The sequence below is a fragment of the Medicago sativa genome, chromosome 8, assembly GCF_051527215.1.
Source record: "Medicago sativa cultivar Bolivia chromosome 8, Bolivia_mono, whole genome shotgun sequence".
NCBI lineage: Eukaryota > Viridiplantae > Streptophyta > Magnoliopsida > Fabales > Fabaceae > Medicago > Medicago sativa.
This window is the reverse complement of record NC_140756.1, coordinates 94,461,130-94,479,006: the sequence shown is the minus strand read 5'-3', so window position 1 is coordinate 94,479,006 and position 17,877 is coordinate 94,461,130. Positions and strand designations below refer to the sequence as shown.

The following is a 17,877-nucleotide window of genomic DNA, read 5'->3' as shown; positions in this document are numbered from 1 at the left end:
AACAACCATTTGGTACAACCTATTTGACAACCTTCCTTTTCTTTCTTTTTATATGTCAAAAACAATGGAGAGAGAAAAAGAAAGAAAGATTAAAAATATAATATGAGTATGAGAGAGAAAATTGTTTAAAAGTTGTCACAAAGAAGCTGTACAAATATCATTTCTCTATCTTTTTTCTCCTTTTTGTAAGTTTGAATTGTTGTGGATTTGAAGTTTGGACAAAATACAACCATATTAAGAGATTGGCGAGGGGACAGAGAAGAGGAGGAGAAACAAAGGGAATTTATTAGTTTGTTTCACCCTAGCCAAGCCATTAGATTAATCCGACGGATGACAAGAGGAGAGGAGACAGCGAATGCCATGTTGTTGATTTGAATGCTGCTGCTGCTGCTTGTTCAATTAAACTTTCGATGAAAACAATGAGATGGGACGAGAGAGAGAGAGAGAGAGACCCTTTCATTTTATTCATTCTCTATTCTTCCTAACTAGTAGTAGTGTGTAGCAGAAACATAGAAGAAAGAAGTAGTGTAGCGATGGTGATGGGTCCTACGAAGCAGACACCAAATATACCATCTCCTTCTTCTTCTTCTCAAGATATTCTAATTCGTGAAACGCTGCGTATCAGTGCTGAATTAGCCTCCTCCTCCTCATCTACACCCCTTCTCCCTTCAGATACATCATCTACCTTCAGCAGCAGCAGCAGCAGATTCATCTGCTGCGAAGAAATCGATGGCCGTAGATGGAACTACGTTGCCGACACTGATGCCTCTGGCAAATTCAAGAATAATTCATTTCGCTCTCTCAGTTTACAAACCCCTAAACCTCCTCTTAATGAATTCGTCTCCTTCGTTACATCCTATGTTGTTCCCGAAGGCTTCCCTGACAGTGTTACACCTTCCTATGTCCCTTACATGACTTGGAGGGCTCTCAAGCACTTTTTCGGTGGAGCAATGGGTGTTTTCACTACTCAAACCCTTCTCACTTCTGTTGGCGTCTCTAGAAACAGAGCCACTCCTGCTGCTGCTGCTGTTGCTATCAACTGGATTCTCAAGGATGGAGCTGGTCGTGTCGGAAAGATGCTTTTCGCTCGTCAAGGCAAAAAATTTGATTATGATCTCAAACAGCTTCGTTTTGCCGGTGATCTTCTAATGGAGTTGGGTGCTGGTGTCGAACTCGCAACAGCTGCAGTGCCCCATCTATTTCTTCCTTTGGCTTGCGCCGCTAATGTACTCAAGGTTTGTTCTTCTTCTTCTTCTTCTTGCAATCATTTCTCCATCCTGCTGCTAAGCTAATTACTTTATTTTTTTCTGCTCTTAGAATGTTGCTGCTGTTACATCAACATCAACCAGAACACCGATTTACAAAGCCTTTGCCAAAGGAGAAAACATTGGGGATGTCACTGCAAAAGGAGAATGTGTTGGCAATATTGCAGACCTCGTATGTTATGTTATGTTATGTTTTTCAATTAGTACTATTCAATTTCAATGTACTGTTGTTCATTTTTTCTAATATTGCACAAACACTCTGTTTTACCCTTTTTCATTCAAATATCACTCTTCAAATGTTTTAGTATGTTGAAGCTTTTTAACAAAAATATATATATATATATATAGGGGGCTGTTAACTTGCACCCACCTAAAAACACTAAGGTGCAAGTTAACAAGCTGCACCTACCAGTTATTTACCAAAACACCCATGTTTTTCTATTATAAACAAATATTATTTATGCTATTTACAAAAATGTCCTTTTAATTAAAATAAAGTTTAATAGAGACAAAAAGGTGTTTTAGTAAAGTACAAGTAGGTGCAGCTTGTTAACTTGCACCTTAGTGTTTTTAGGTGGGTGCAAGTTAACAGCCACTGTTAACTTGCACCCACCTAAAAACACTAAGGTGCAAGTTAACAAGCTGCACCTACTAGTTATTTACCAAAACACCCATGTTTTTCTATTATAATCAAATATTATTTATGCTATTTACAAAAATGTCCTTTTAATTAAAATAAAGTTTAATAGAGACAAAAGGGTGTTTTAGTAAAGTACAAGTAGGTGCAGTTTGTTAACTTGCACCTTAGTGTTTTTAGGTGGGTGCAAGTTAACAGCCCCCATATATATATATATATATATATCAGTTTTTTATGATTTGGAAAAAAGTGTTTTCTATGACTCCAACCAAAACTTTTGCTTTACATAAACCTGGTTAATCAGGCTGAGCCTTTTCTTTGCACACCTAATTGATCAACTACATGTTTGTGCATACACCTAGTCTTTTGTATGCAATCAATACTGCATGCTTTGAACACCAAGACTTTTCAAGTAATTACTTTGTTTTGATTGTTCAATGCTACAATAGGCATAAAATATACAAAAATTTATGTATAGCATAGCAGCAGGGGAAGCAGGATTTCATATGCCAAAATTATGTTTTCTTAGGTGGATTAAGGAAAGTAGAATGATATTTATTTAAAGACAAGAACAACTTGTTGGCAAGAAGCCGGGCCACTAGTACTGTTTTCCTCTTTGAGCAGTGCTTGTTAAATTTAAAAGTTCAAATCTGATGGGTATTTGACAAAATTTTAACAAACAATAACAATGGTTTTGAAGGAACGAGTTTCTTGTTTGTCTTCTGCCAAATGAAACAACAAAAGGAAGAAATTAGTACATTTGCTTTCACTGTATAAAATCATGAAACTTTGTTCTTTCAAGAATTAGTTGAAACTAGTTAATTTCCGCTTGTCCCATCATTAAAACATGATTGAAAATAAAATTGCAATCTTGGAAGGGTTGATACTTATTATTCTAATGCATCCGTTGATTAAAACCGGACATTCAAATTAGACTCACGGACACGCTAATAACAGAAAACTGAAGCCCAACTTCAGGTTCTGGATGTATAAAGTTGTCTAAAAGTAGCATCCAATTAAAACTATAAAGTTGTTATGATGTAAGACCATCCACAATGGTAGGGTCTTAACTATTTAAGACCCGGTACCTAATAGGTACTCCCATTGTGGAGAAATTTTTTGGGGGTCTTCTAAGACCCAGGGTCTCACTTAAGACCTCAATGCTTAAGTGGGTCCCACATTACTTTTGCTTAAAATAATCAATGTCTTTGTACTATTGCTTTTCAATTGCAATTTACCTTATTTTTTAATGTTATTGGTGGGTCCTATTTAGACCTTTTGTTGGAGGATCTCCATTGTAGTGGTTGAGTACCTATTAGGTACTATTATTAAAAAATAATAAAAAAGTGATGTGTCAATGTGGGACCCATTTAAGACCTCAAAGTTGAGGGTCTCCATTGTGGATGCTCTAAGGTAACCAATTGAGCATTATAAACAGCTTCCAGTATCAATGGTATAGTGTGACATGGTATGCTGCTAATACATTTTGATATCTAAGTTTGTGCTTTCTATTTGCTAGTGCTTTTTGTGTCACTAACTTATCTCTAAATTTTTTTTTTTTTAAAAAATACTTTTAGAATCTTGTATAAAGGAATTTTGCACTGGTAACCTTGAATTTTGTTTTTGCCTTTTTTTATGAAATCCATCACTGAATCTCTTTTGCAATTTGCAGTTAGGTACTGGTTTGAGCATAATGATTGCCAAAAGGAATCCGTCCCTTGTCACCACTTTTTCCCTCCTTTCATGTGGATATATTCTTAGCTCCTATAAAGAGGTTTGGTTTTGTATTTCTAATGATGATGCATGGATCCGAATTGTCTAACTTTGAGGCGCCAAAGGCACCCTGCCTTTCAATCTTTATGAGCCATTGGATTAACCATGCGTTTCACAGAATGCCACATGCTGTTATTAAATTTTTTCTAAAATACTGAAACAACAAAAGCTACAAGAACACACTGCATTTTCATCTCGTCTGCTACGTCACTGTCACCAAGTCTGCCAACCAAATCACCTTCACTAACTTTGACCGCAGCCGTCTTGCTTGACTATTGCCTCCGTTTTGGCTGTATAATATCTGGGGCTGTGAGAAATTGAAACGGTGAGATCTAGAATTGAGCTTACATACTCATGCTTCTACGAATTAGATATCAAATAGCCGATGTTGTAAAAAACGAACTCAAACACAGTTGCTATGCTGCTATACCCATTTCTCTCTATGTCAGATCCCCTTTATGGTTTGTTAAAATAGATCACATTTGAGGCAAAGACGGTGGAGGCACAGGGAGGGAACAACGGTGTGGTTGTGATGGTCGAGGTTGACAATGGCTGATGGAGGCACAAGGAGGTAAAATTGGCGTGGTTGCGGTGGTTGGAGTTGGCAATGATTCTCTGATGGCAGGTTGCTTACTTGGTCGAGAATGGCAGAGGGAGATGGAGTTGTTCCGTGTCATGTTTTCTTTTCTTCTTTTTTTCAACTCAATTTCATTTTTTTTAGAATAGCTAAGACACATGGCATGATTCTTAAGCATTAAATCAATATGATGGTCTATATGAGTTGAAAGGTAGAGTGACTTTGGCGCCCCGAAGTTAGAGAATCTGGATCCGATGATGCATAGGTAGCTATACATCCAATCTGGTGTTTCTGACAATAATGCTTATTGTATTAATAGGTAAAATCCGTGGTTTTGCACACACTTAACTCTGCAAGATTCAGTGTGGCGGTAGATTCATTCCTCAAGACAGGTATCATAACACTGCTGTAGTTGCACTAGCATCCCAAAAGAGTAACATATTGGTTGCATATCTTTTTGACATTATCAAATAGTCAATCTGTGCCGTCCTTGTTGGGCAATCCGTTCTCATTTACATAGTCATTTTAATGTCTACAAGCACTAGAGTTCTCTGATATACTCTCCCACCATATTCTTCATTTATATTTTAACTGAACTAATTCATTTCAGGACAAGTTCCCACTTTGCGGGAGGGTAATTTGAATGAGGACATATTCAGTTTTCCATGGAAAGATAGGCCTGTCGTCCTTGGTATTACAATGGACTGAAATAATTTGACTTGTCAACTCCTGCCATTTTGTCTGAATAATTAAAACTGATTTTTTCTTTTTAATTGACTGTGTAGGATCAAGAATCAAGGATGCATTCCAAGACCCTAGTGCATATGTTGCCATAGAGCCCCTGTTTGATGTATGTCCTTTACTCAGAGCAAAATAATTCTTAACTATATTTATCACTTTGATTGACATTTCTGCATGATACATTCTTGAGTTCTTTTAAATTGATTGCAGAAGGAGAGGTATATCGTGACATATAATCCTTCAAAATCTAAGGTCCATGCTGTGCTCAAAGATCAGGCAAAGTCAGACGACATTCTAAAAGCAGCATTTCATGTGAGATATATGGCTGTCTTACAACTTTATAGTACAGTTGGGGAGTTCTTATTTTGAAAAATACTTAAAATATAAATAACCTTATTTTCCAGGCTCATGTGCTTTCGAGTTTTATAAAGTCATTGAATGAAAGTAAGGTCTCATCTTGGAAGCAAAGGGAGGATCTTAATTCAAGTGTGATGCTAACAGTTGCTGATCTTGAGGCTTGTATTGCTGATTCTTGCAAAGTTGTCACAAATGCATACTGGCTTTTCAAGACTAAAGCCCATGAACAGGTAATGGAGAAAGCCTAACTTGTTTGTTCTGCATCATATTACATGTCCACAATATGGTATTTGTGGACCTGCCTTGGAATAAGTTGTTTTTGAAATGTAATTTTTGGAATGATGTCTTAAATTTTCGGACACTTGGATGACATTGTATTTTGTTGGTAACAGACCTCAGCTAGGAATATGCATATAAAGGAGAAATAAGGATGGGCCTAGTGGTAAAATGATTAAATATGTTCAGTATAGTAATTAGGAGAGTATCTTCGAACAGAGTATTACTAGATATCATTAAACATAGTGATTAGGAGGAGAGAATAATTCTATAATGGAATTAGTGGATGTAGCCTGTAGGACCATTTGGGAAGTATAGTAATTTTTGAGAGAATCGGTGCCTTAGGGCAGGGTGGTGCTGCAGACCCTTGAATATCTGTAGTAGAGTTAGACATGTAGTTATTGGGCCTCTTTTCTTAAAATGAATTGATGCCAAGAGACGGTTCAACTACATTCATAGGGACTCGGCTCTGTTGAAGACATCTAAGTTTGAGGATACCACCTAGCTCACTTGTTAAAGCTGATAGAAAAACGAAGTGATGAAACAAGAAATTTCTTCCTATACATTGTGTGGCGATTAATAACACCAATTTGGAGGGGAGTATATTTCTTTCCCATTTAGACTTAAATGTGTCTTCTTATCTAATGTCATCTTAACTACTACAATTGTAGTAAAAATGTATACTTAACACTTTCCCTCCACTAAAGCCCCCTTCCCTTAAACCAAGCAGGCCCTAAATTAATGAACATTCAAGGGCTTGCATTGGGATCGGGGATTAATTATATATCTATTTAATCATTCCAAATGCCTAGTGCATATAAACAATAAATCCATTTACTTGCAGGGTTGGACAATGTCAGAATCACTTCTAAATCCTGGGCGAGCTAGGCTGTGTCAAGTTGATAATAGATGATAGTAACATATCCTCAGTTGGCTGCTGTTGGATTTTGAGTGCCAAACTTCCTCTGGATAAAAAATGAATCAGGCAAATTCTACTAAAGAGGAGTCGTTATCCTCGAGTTGATCATGCTATCTTTGAAGCTCACAAAAGCCAAATGAACTTTCGTCTAGATGCATGCATACATAATTTTATACAGGATTAGTTATATGATTGAGTTATTAGCATGGCACATTACCGCATACATACCAATGTGCTTTAAACCCCCTCCTCCCCCCAAAAAAAGTTGTGTTGCTATGTTGTTTCTATATTCTTTCATTTTTCTTAGTTTTTTTTTTTTTTTTTTTTTTTTTTGCAGTGGTGATCACTCCGTTTAAGTTTTATAGTTTATATCTTGCATGATTTTAAAGTTGAGTTCGTAAATTTGTTCATATATAAATTATTAAAGATCAGTGTAATATATGTGATGCATTCTAATGGTATAATCCATGCATCAGTGTAGTAATATCTTTTGATCTTTTTAATAATCTCTATTGATTTTAAAGTTGAGTTCTTAAATTTGTTCATATAAACTTGTAACATAAAAACAAACACATTCCAAGGCTTCTGCTATATTATACAGTTAGCATGCATCATACCCTCCTGAGGAGTTGGTTCAACAAATTGGAGGCGGAATGTTTTAAAATCATGTGTTTGGTTCGATGATGGGAGGGGAATATAAAATGATTTTTGAGTCTAAGTATGAAACAAATATTTGTTTCCAATTCAAAATCCCTCAAATTTTATAGAAAAGCTAATAGCCCGTTTGTTATAGCTTTTTTAAGAAAAAAATCACTTTTTTTAAACAAATAATCACTTTTAAGAGTTTTGCATCCGTTTGTTACAGATTTTTAAAAAAATCAGAATCTAAAAAAAATCTAAAAACAGCTTCAAATGAGAAGCTGTTATGAGCAGCTTTTTAAAAAATAGATTTTTTTTAGAGGAGAGAGAAAATACGATTTAAAAGATTGAACTAATTTTGTAACAAAAAATCCCTTTTATATAGTTGTATCCAAACAAACTAGATTATTCGTTTAAAAAAAGTGATTTTTTTTACGGTAAACAAACATAAAATAGATTCTGGTTTTTCACAAAATCTCTAAAATATAATCTCTAAATTAATTTATGTGAAAATCACTTTTATTTTAATCTCTAAATTAAATATGGTTTATGAGGAGTTTTGTTCCCCTCTCTTCACATCTCATTGAACTAAACAACTCAATATATTTTGATAATCTCCATCATCATCCAACTAAACACGGAGTACGGCTTGAGAAGAACGTCTATGTGAGTCGTGACACATTTTTTGCTTCAATTTATTCTCACATGCATGTGTTCTAAAATGTTAACAATGTTAGTCTAAATGGTCTATTTGTTACTACCTCCGTCCCAATTTAATTGACACAATTTTGTTTTTCACACATATTAAGAAAAATGTATAAATAAAGGAAAAATGAAATATATTGTATTGGGAATGATAAAAGTAGTATTATTTAGTGTTATATTGTATTGGGAATGATGAAAGTTGTATTAAAAATTGAAATGGGTCAGTTATTTTGAGACACTTTTTTTTAAAAAATGGGTCAGTTATTCCGTGACGGAGGGAGTACTTTCTACACAAGTTTTTATTACTCATCAATAAATTGTTTCTATTCTGTCTGTGTGTGTTGAGTCTATTTCATTCTTAAATTTGATACTCCCTCCGTTCCTTTTTAATTGTCACTTTTGTGTTTTTTACACAAACCAAGACAACAATTACATTTTACTACTTTTGATACAACAATTTATCTTTTTCCTATAATAACCTTCAACATTTAATATTTCTTTTCATATATTTCTCTCTCTGCAATAAATAACCAAGGGTAATAAAGGCAAAACAACATTTAATGTTGTATTGAACTTTGAAAGTGACAGTTAATTAGAAACAAAAGAATTTTGCAAAAGTGACAATTAAAAAGGAACGGAGGGAGTATACAATACGTCTGTCATACTACATTTATAGACTTTCGAAAATTTTGTCTTTTAAAATGTCATTTCATTGTCAGTAATTGCCCGATCTTAAATATGGCTCAGAAGTTACTACTCCCTCCGTCCCTTAATGTAACCCCCCTTTGCATTTTTCACATTTCTTAAGAAAAGTTGTCAGTGTAATTAATGTGTCTGTTTTGTGTATTAATATTACCAAATTGTCCTTTGTTTGTATGTGTATTAAATTTGACTTTTCATATTTCAAGATAAGTTAGTAGTATTAATTAGGGGTATGTTTAGGAAAAAAGTAATAAATGCATCTAGTAATTTGAAAAGGGGGTTACATTTAGGGACAAAAATAAAATCAAATGGGTGGTTACATTAAGGGACGGAGGGAGTATAAGCAAAACAAAGAGGCTCGGAAGATCATGTTTTTAAATTTATTAGGTCCCCTCTTTAATGTTTCGTGGGTAGGCGAGTTTTTTTTTTTTTTTTTTTTAGGGAAACGAGTGTTTTTATTTATTTTATCAGCCCTAGTAGTTGTGACCTGCTAAAAGTAAAAAAAACCTTTTTTTTTAAGAACAAAAAAAAGGAGTAATGATATTTTGACATCCATTTGATGACAACTTTGTTGACAACCTTGTTTTTCTCACTTCTTATTGGTCAAAAACAATGGAGAGAGAAAAAGAAAGAGAGAGGATAACAACATCATGTGAGTATGAGAGAGAAAGTTGTCAAAAAGTGGTTGTCATAATATCATTTCTCAAAAAAAAGTGAGTTTGAACTTGTACTTTACTTTCAAAGTGACTCTCACACACATGCATTTTTTCACCTCTCTCTGGAGAATTATAAGCGGCGGTGGAAATGGAAACGGGAAAATAAATTTTCACTTTCCACTCTCCTGGAAAGGAAAGAGGAGCTGAGCTGACACATGGTAGATGGAACATGATTGACTGCATTTATTATATTTTAACTTAACTTGTGAGATTGTCACGAATTGGTGGTTGTTAATTGACATGCTGGATTTTAATTTATACTCCCTCCGGTCTCAAATATAAGAAAAAATTCCTTTTTTAGGTTCATTGAGTAGTTAATGTATCTAGTCTACATTGTAAAGCAAATACATTAATTATTCAATGAACCTAAAAAATGAATCTTTTCTTATATTTGAGACCGGAGGGAGTATTGATGGAAGTCTAAGGCAGGTGCTACTCTTGTGTGGACCTCACACCACTTTTTAATAAAATAATCATTGTTGAGTTGTTTTTGTTGAAATGTAAAATGATAAAGAGTTATTCGTGTGACCTATTTAGATATTTTGTTAGAGAATCTTTATTGAGGTGGTTGAATACCTATTAGATACTATTATTAAAAAAATGATGTGTTCATGTAAAACCCGTTTAAGACCTCAAGATTGAAGATCTTCATTGTAGATGTTATAATATGAGACACAATATAAAAATGTGTTAAAAAATATTGTTAAAAATATGTTCAACAACAAGGTTTGAACATTCCATATAAATTGTATGTTAACAAGGGTCATAAGGACGCTCATTAAGAAAGTAAAAGTAGTAATTAAGTTTGCTTTTTTTTTTTTTGAGAGAAATTAAGTTTGCTTTGAAATCAACAATTTTTTAACTTCTTTTAAAATGTTAAGTTTGCCATTTTTTTCATATAATATTACTATTTTTAGTCTATTAACCAATACTTACACTATTTTGCATTTCTCTATTTATAATACCCAAACCCCTCACAACGGAACCAAGTCTTCGAGAAGATTGATTGTATCCCTTTGCTCGTGAATTTGTCTAGTTAGTTTTTCTATGTATTTATGCATTTATTTATATATTTCTCTCCCCCAAACTCAAATAATAGAACAGTAAAGAAAACAAATAATACACTTTTTTGATACTTTATTTATGAATTAATTTTTATTTCTTTTTTGAGAGGAATTAATTTTTATTTCTTAATTCTCTAGTTTAAAATTTATTGTATACTTTCTTTATGAAAAGTATTATTGATATTAAATTAAAAATACTTATAGAAAGTACAATAAATTGAATATTAAAATTGTCTTTTAAAAAATAATGAGATACTTTTTTTTTGAAAGGAATAAATTCATCTCATTTCATTAGATAACAAATCATAAATACAAGGTGAAATCTCAATAAAAGTTTGGGAGCTAGCATCTAACAGGGCTGCCCGTGCCATTTCATGAGCCACCCCATTTGCTTGCCTCCGGCTAAACTCTACCTTAGAGTTATGAAGATTAATGTCGAGTAGTCGTCTACAATGACTAATAATAACACCGAAATAAGAAGTACTACTAACATTAATGTTGACAACATCAACAACTAGTTTCGAATCCAATGAGAAATCCATGTTATGCAGGCCTAATGCAATCACCCACTGCAATGCTTCACTCAAACCCAGTGCTTTTCCAATCTCCACCGCACACAGTGGTGTAAACCAGGTCGTACACGCGAGCACATAGTCTCCTGCCGCATCTCGAATGCACATCCCGATTCCAACTATGTTAAATTTAGTCGAGAGTGATGCATCTACGTTACACTTCAATCGGCCATGTGCAGGTATTGTCCACCGTTCCGGAATCATAATTCTCGGCGTTGAGGCACCGTTATTATCATGACCTGTGGTGCGTTTGCGAGCCTCATGTGCAAGTTTCCAGTCCACTAGCATGTGTGTTGCGCGCTCATAAACCTGCTGCGCTGTTTCTCTCACCTGTTGACAGACCTTTAAATTGCGGCATTTCCAAATGCTCCATAAAATGGATGCAAACAACGCACTTTGGTCTGAAGAAAGGCACGGCAGAACAGAAAAAATGGTGTCTGCTGCAGAATCACTGTTTTGCACCGCCCGTGCCATTATATTCTTAAGACTAGAGAGATGCCATACCTGAACTGCTGTAGAGCAAGTGAAAAAAACATGAAATGGGTCTTCCGGAGCAGAACTACACAGTACACAATCAGCTAGACATGATATGCCTCTGCCATTCAGGCGCACTCTTGTTGGAAAGCAGTCACGACACACCCTCCAAACTAGGTTCCTCACCTTCGATGGAGTCTTTAGGTTCCAGATGGATTTTCATTGCCCGGGTCGTTGCAAATGTGATGTATCACGAAAAGCATCACAATAAATCATGTAAGCACTTCAGACTAAATATCGCCCATCCCACTCCCCCTACCATACCAATCGATCCTCAGTAACTTGTGGAAATAGTGGTGTGTTGAGGATTTGCGTTACTGTAGCTTGATCAAACAAATAGTGCATAAGTGTTTGTTTCCATGATTTTGTTGTTAGCTCAATTAATTCACTGGCCCGTCTAGAGCAAAAATGTGTGTTACCTGTGTTATAAATTGAGATACATCCACTAGAAGCAAGCCAAGGCTGATTCATTAAGGGAATTGCAGCACCGGTTCCAATACTCCACTTCGTGCCACGCCTCACCAAGTCCTTTGCACTCAAAATACTACGCAATACAAAGCTCGGGTTGATGCCGATCCTGGCGTCAAAAAAATCTGATTGTGGAAAATACCGCGCCTTGAATAACCGCGACACCAAACTAGTCGCATCTGTCACAAATTTCCAGGCTTGTTTACCCAGCATTGCAGCGTTAAAAGAGGTGAGATCCTTGAATCCCATGCCACCGTAACTCTTCTGAACCGACAACTTTTCCCATGACATCCAATGAAGTCCCCGGTTGGTTGCTCCCCCATGTCCCCACCAGAAAGCATTTATCTTTCTCTCTATATCAGCTATCAAAGTCTTTGGCAAAGGAAAAATACTCATCACATATGTCGGAATGGCTTGCAACACAGACTTGATCATTATCGCACGACCCGTCTTCGATAGGCACTTGCTGCTCCAAGAGTTAATACACTGCTAGACCCGATCCTTAATATAACCAAAGGTTGCCTGTTTGTTTCTATTAATCATGGAAGGTAGCCCCAAATATTTGTCTGTCCCAAGGACTGGTTGCACGCCGAGAATTTGTGTAAGCGTTGTGTGCATTGGTGCATCAACCGGAGTGCTGTAATAAACTTCTGATTTGGGAAGACTGATGACTTGACCAGATGCAGCCTCGTACACTGACATTTTAATGGTATGCGCCTCAGCATCATCTTCCCTGAAAAATAGAAAGCAATCATCAGCGAATAAAAGATGGGGCACAACTGGAGCATTAGAACATATCCGCACTCCGTGCAGATTCCCCCTCCTCTCTGCTTGCCGAAGAAGCGCAGTCAACCTTTCTGCACAAAGAATAAAAAGATACGGAGATAACGGATCCCCCTGACGTAGCCGTCTCCCTGGAATAATCGGCCCGACCAAATTATTATTTACCAAAACTGAGTGGTCCACAGTCTCAACACACATAAGGATCCACCTCACCCATTGGGGCGCAAAACCAAGCCTCAACATCACTTCTTTCAAATATACCCAGTCAATTCGATCATAAGCCTTACTTATATCTAGTTTCAGAGCAACATTTTTATTAATCTGCCGCCTATCAGTTTTCATATAATCAACCACTTCACATGCAACCATCGCATTATCGAGAATCGACCTACCAGGTACAAAGGCAGACTGATTCTCCGAAATGCATTTATTTAGAACCTTCTTCAACCTGTTGGCCATATACTTTTTGAAATGGATCACTTATTCTTTTTCATTGGATGCAAAAATGTGTTCTATGAATCTGAAAAGAAAAAGATACTTTCAAATTTCATATTAATCGACTAGTTTGACTATATACATTATTCACATAACATATTTTGATTTTATTTTTTTTACTAATATTTAAGTATGAATAACATATAAAATGTTGGATTAGTCTCAATAAATATATTTAAGATATCAATTTTTTTATAGTTTTTGATAATAGATAATTGAAAATGTTAAAAATCAAAATTGTATATATACATTAATATGTGTAAAGCAGTCGCTTGATATGAGTCGCAGGGAGTATTCTATGAGTATGGTTGTTTCACATATGTTAATGGAAAGACTAAAAGTATATAAGCTGTTCAGGAGGAAAATGTCCGGAACGAATTTTTGGTGAGCACTAATGTTTTCTTAAGCTGACTGATTACACACCAAAATAATAAATCACATAAATTTTATGGCTTAGCCTTTGGACATATATATCAGGCAGCAGGCGCACATATCTTTGGACATGGAAATCCAACACTGATTTGCATTCTCTTACTCTTATATCTTAAAATTTAAAAAAATCATATTATATGTAGTTCACCCAAAAAATAAAAAAATAAAGGTAGGACATTATCCATTACCATCCAATTCCTATCCATACACTATACACGAGGGGGGATCCAACATTCCCATGCATCAATTGACATTGTTTTCTATTTCTCTGATTTAGATGAAAGAAAATGTTTGGTGTACATCACATAAGTGTATACACCTCCAGAAAGAAAAAAGAAAAAAAAAAAAAATTAAACTTCATGATTGTCATATAAATTAAACTGCATTATGTCTTGTCAATAAGTAATTAGGATACTCAATTTTAAGCAGGATAAACATTTTGAAATCAATAAAAAAAAAACATGCTTGAATTAAGCTCTTAGTTAATTAACAAAATGAAGGAAAGAGAGAAAGTAAGATAGAAAAGAGAAAAGGCTTTTATGTAATTCTATTCTAATAGTAATAGTAATAGTAATAGTAATACAAACAATTAATCGGCCTCAGAGTCCATGTCAAGACATGCATGATGAATTGTTAATCCCTGAGGAGAGAAACATCATTCAACTCAACTCAACACAAGTACGTAATTAATTAACATGCAAATGCAATATTCCTACACAACAAGTACAGACAGATGGATTTATAAATGCAAGAGAAAGCCTTAAATTAATTAAGAAGGCAAGGCAACTAAAAAATAATGATATAGTTTTATGGAGTTGGGAGATGATTAGCACTAGCACTAGCAGTAATATGTTCATGTTGAAGTTGTTTTTTGGCGAGATTGTGTTTATTGTTATGCATCCAAACCTTGAGCACTCTTCTTTTCACACCAATCTCTTGGCAGAACTGTTGCACCACAGATTCCTCTTGCTTCTGAAATTTCCATCCAACTTTCTCAGCAAAATTGAACATTTTGTCCTTCTGTTCCTGTGTGAATTTTGTCCTGAACCTTTTCTTCATCACTACCTCCTGCTGCTGCTGCTGATGATGATGATGAATATGTAGTCTACCTGCTGCCTCTTCTTGTTCATCAGATTCGGAAGGTATGTTGTAGTTGAATGGCATGATGATGTGGCCATGTCCATGAGGTGGCGCTACAGCTCTAGAAGGAAGAATGTTGTTGTTGTTGTTACCTGTTGCTGCTGATGCTGTATTAGGAGTAGAGTGGTGGTGTTGGTAGCCAAGACCAAGAGCCTGATCAGGAAGAGGTAACATGAATTTCCTCATGCTGTGGTGGTGCTGCCTGTTGAAGTTGAAGTTGAAGGCTGAGTGATGGTGGTAGTTTTCCTGATCCTCAGTCTCACCTTGGACTTCTTTTCTGTGGAAGTTTCTGTGACAATGGCAGGCAGAGCAGTTGAGTGCTTCAATGGTTCCTTGTTCACCACTGGGCATGAACTCACCACAGCCATCTGTGGCATTCCCTCCCATTGCAGCTGCATGATTCTTTAGACATTCTCTGTACCTCACCACAACTGATGACGATTTCTTGTAGGAGGACTGATCATGATCTAATTCCACACCAGTACTAACAGCTGCTGCTTGCATAGGAGTGGTTGTGCCATTAACTGAAGGGTTTTGGGGTACTACTGCCACTGGTACTGGCACTACTGCGGCTGAAGATGATGATGATATAATATTACTGTGATTGTGGTGTAGTGGAGGAGGATGAGGGTGTTCATGAACATGATGATGGTGAATCATGTGATGACCATGTCCATTACTAGTACCATAATTACTATTATTATTATTATTATTGTGGTTTATTGGGATTGGTATTGGGATTTCTCCATCTTGGCTGTTGGAAAGTTCCATTCCTACCTTAATTTGGACTCTGGCTAGCTGTTTGCTTCTTTGGAGACCAAAAACACCACACAAAGTGCCAAAATTATAATAATATTATTTCTTCATGGTACTAATTTGGTTGGAACCTTTAATTAACATACACCAGTTGGGAAAAGAGACTTGGTTGCTATGATGAATGACAGACTCTAAGGCTAGTTAACCTTGGAAAGGAGGGTGAGGTGAGGGTGGTTTTGAATTGCACAGTTGAGATGAGATGAAAGGGATCAAGAATTGCAAGCAAGCAATTAATTAGTAGAAGTCCAGTGCAGAAACATATGGTAATGATGAGAAGACAACTTTTTAAGCATACAAGACACTTTCCCACCCTGGGTGTTATATCTCTCCTCAAAAGGTGAGACAAAGTGTGTGTAAGTGTGAGAGTAAAAGGGAGGAGAGGACAAAACAACAGTGGGTTTAGCTAATTAAGTGAGAATGAAGGAAGAAAACAAATTAGTGAAGAGGATTTCAAAAGATACATCAAATACAAGTTTCCATGCTTATTATTATGTTATGACATTAGAGTAACTAGCTGGGCAATAAAGAAAGAGAGGAGATGAGTTTTTGGCAGTGAGTGAGTGTGAGAGTGAGTGGAAGCACTAAACAAAGAACTTAGCTTATAGAGGTGAGGTGTTGGGACATAAAAAAAAAAGAAAAAAAAAAGGAGAAAAAGCAGATTTTAACAGACAAAGAGGAAGGCACAACAAAGGTAAGAGAGACTCAAAAGAAAAGAAAAAAAGTAAGTTGCTTTGGTTTGCTTTGCTTGCACTATCAGCCATCGAGTTTACGCCATATAGAAAGAGAGAGAGGAGCAGTGTGTGTGTCAGATAGTGGTGAGGACAAAAGATGACTGCCACTTACACACACAAATTCCCTTTATATTTTCACAATTAACTTAACAGATTGATTATTAGTTAATGTTTTTGAACGTGTAGTTATGTTGTTATGTTATGAGTAGAAGCAAAGAAAAACTGCGCACAAGGCCAGTCCACCGGTATCATCTTGCTACATTATCTATCTTAATTACAGGATTTCAAGATATAGAGTGTTCATCAATTAATCTACTAGTATTTTGTTTCCAGGGTGGTGTCAACTCCATATAATACACTTTAAATTAAAGGATTTCTTTTTTTATGTCAGTCTATTAGAATTTGCGTCTTAACATTTGGCCAGTTTGTTATTGTTTTTTAAAATAAATTTTTGTAGTGTAATATGTTTTTGTTATAATTTTTTTAGCAAAGAAATTTTCAAGGAAAGCTACAATTTTTTTTTTTTTTGAGGGAAGCAAAGCTTCAAATGAAAATTTTGTTTGAATAAATTTTCTTAAAATATCATTCTAAGTATTTCATTATTTTGTTATAATTTTAAAGATGTCACTTTGAAAAAATATGTGATTTTTATTATGTAAAATCTCCAACAATGAATATTTAAAATAGTGAATATCAAAATCACTTTTTTAATTTATACCAAATGAGTTTGAAATAACTTCTACTATTTTTTTTAGTAAATTTTTAAGAAATCCATTTTTAAAAATACAAAAAAAAAATCTATTTTTTTAAATCTAAAACAAATGGACCCAATTTATTTAAGAAATCAAAATAAATAATTTTTGTAGAGCAAAATGTGCATTTATAACATTAACAAATATTTTATTTAAATTTTTAAGATAAAATTTCTCTGTTAAGATTTCTTAAACAATATCCCTCTGACACTTGTTACCTAATCCAAAAAAGTGGTAATATGTCAAATGAATTTTTTTTGAGAGAGAGAATGTCAAATGAATTTGTTAATCGTTACTATTATTTAGTAAAATGATTATGTTGTATTGTGCTTAATTGTAACATTGAAACTGAGATGAAAACATCCTTGTCTCTATCTGTTTATTTCTCTGTCACACGTGATGAATCTGAATGCAATTGAATTGCTGTTTGTATTCCAAATGAACATCATTGACATGTTGAGGGAACTGTTTGTTGACATAACACCAGAAGCAAAGAGGAAACAATAGTTTGTTCATGGTCTTATTAACACGTGTCTTAAGGATTTTAAAAAAAAATTTTATATTAATGTAAATATTGTTTTGATTTTTTTTGTAAAGGAAGCAATTTTTTCCATTTCATTAGTTAAAATGTGTCAAATACATGACAATAGATCAGTGTAAATGTGGGAGCTAGCATTATATGAGATTACTTGTGCTAACTCATGAGCAACTCTGTTAGTTTGTCTTAGATTAAACTCGATATAAGAGTTCCGAAAATTCTTATGAAAAAATTGTTTACATGCA

At 35.0% G+C, this 17,877-nt stretch overlaps 3 protein-coding genes across 3 annotated transcripts; 1 reads left to right on the top strand and 2 right to left on the bottom strand.

The window, feature by feature from the left end:
- The first annotated feature begins 401 nt into the window (after positions 1-401).
- On the top strand, positions 402-7,051 carry RUS6 (root UVB sensitive protein (Protein of unknown function, DUF647)). Its single transcript, XM_085732882.1, has 9 exons — positions 402-1,235; positions 1,318-1,437; positions 3,575-3,676; positions 4,572-4,644; positions 4,863-4,943; positions 5,038-5,102; positions 5,204-5,305; positions 5,398-5,580; positions 6,471-7,051. Exons 1-9 carry the CDS (start codon positions 534-536, stop codon positions 6,537-6,539), a joined length of 1,497 nt encoding a protein of 498 aa, XP_085589008.1. The 5' UTR covers positions 402-533; the 3' UTR covers positions 6,540-7,051.
- A 3,598-nt stretch (positions 7,052-10,649) lies between these two features.
- Positions 10,650-12,380, bottom strand: LOC146903612 (uncharacterized). Its single transcript, XM_085737258.1, has 2 exons — positions 11,897-12,380; positions 10,650-11,455 (listed from the first exon to the last, which is right to left on the bottom strand). Exons 1-2 carry the CDS (start codon positions 12,378-12,380, stop codon positions 10,650-10,652), a joined length of 1,290 nt encoding a protein of 429 aa, XP_085593384.1.
- A 1,788-nt stretch (positions 12,381-14,168) lies between these two features.
- LOC146903611 (zinc-finger homeodomain protein 3-like) lies at positions 14,169-16,443 on the bottom strand. Its single transcript, XM_085734390.1, has one exon. It carries the CDS (start codon positions 15,564-15,566, stop codon positions 14,463-14,465), a length of 1,104 nt encoding a protein of 367 aa, XP_085590516.1. The 5' UTR covers positions 15,567-16,443; the 3' UTR covers positions 14,169-14,462.
- Positions 16,444-17,877: the final 1,434 nt, after the last annotated feature.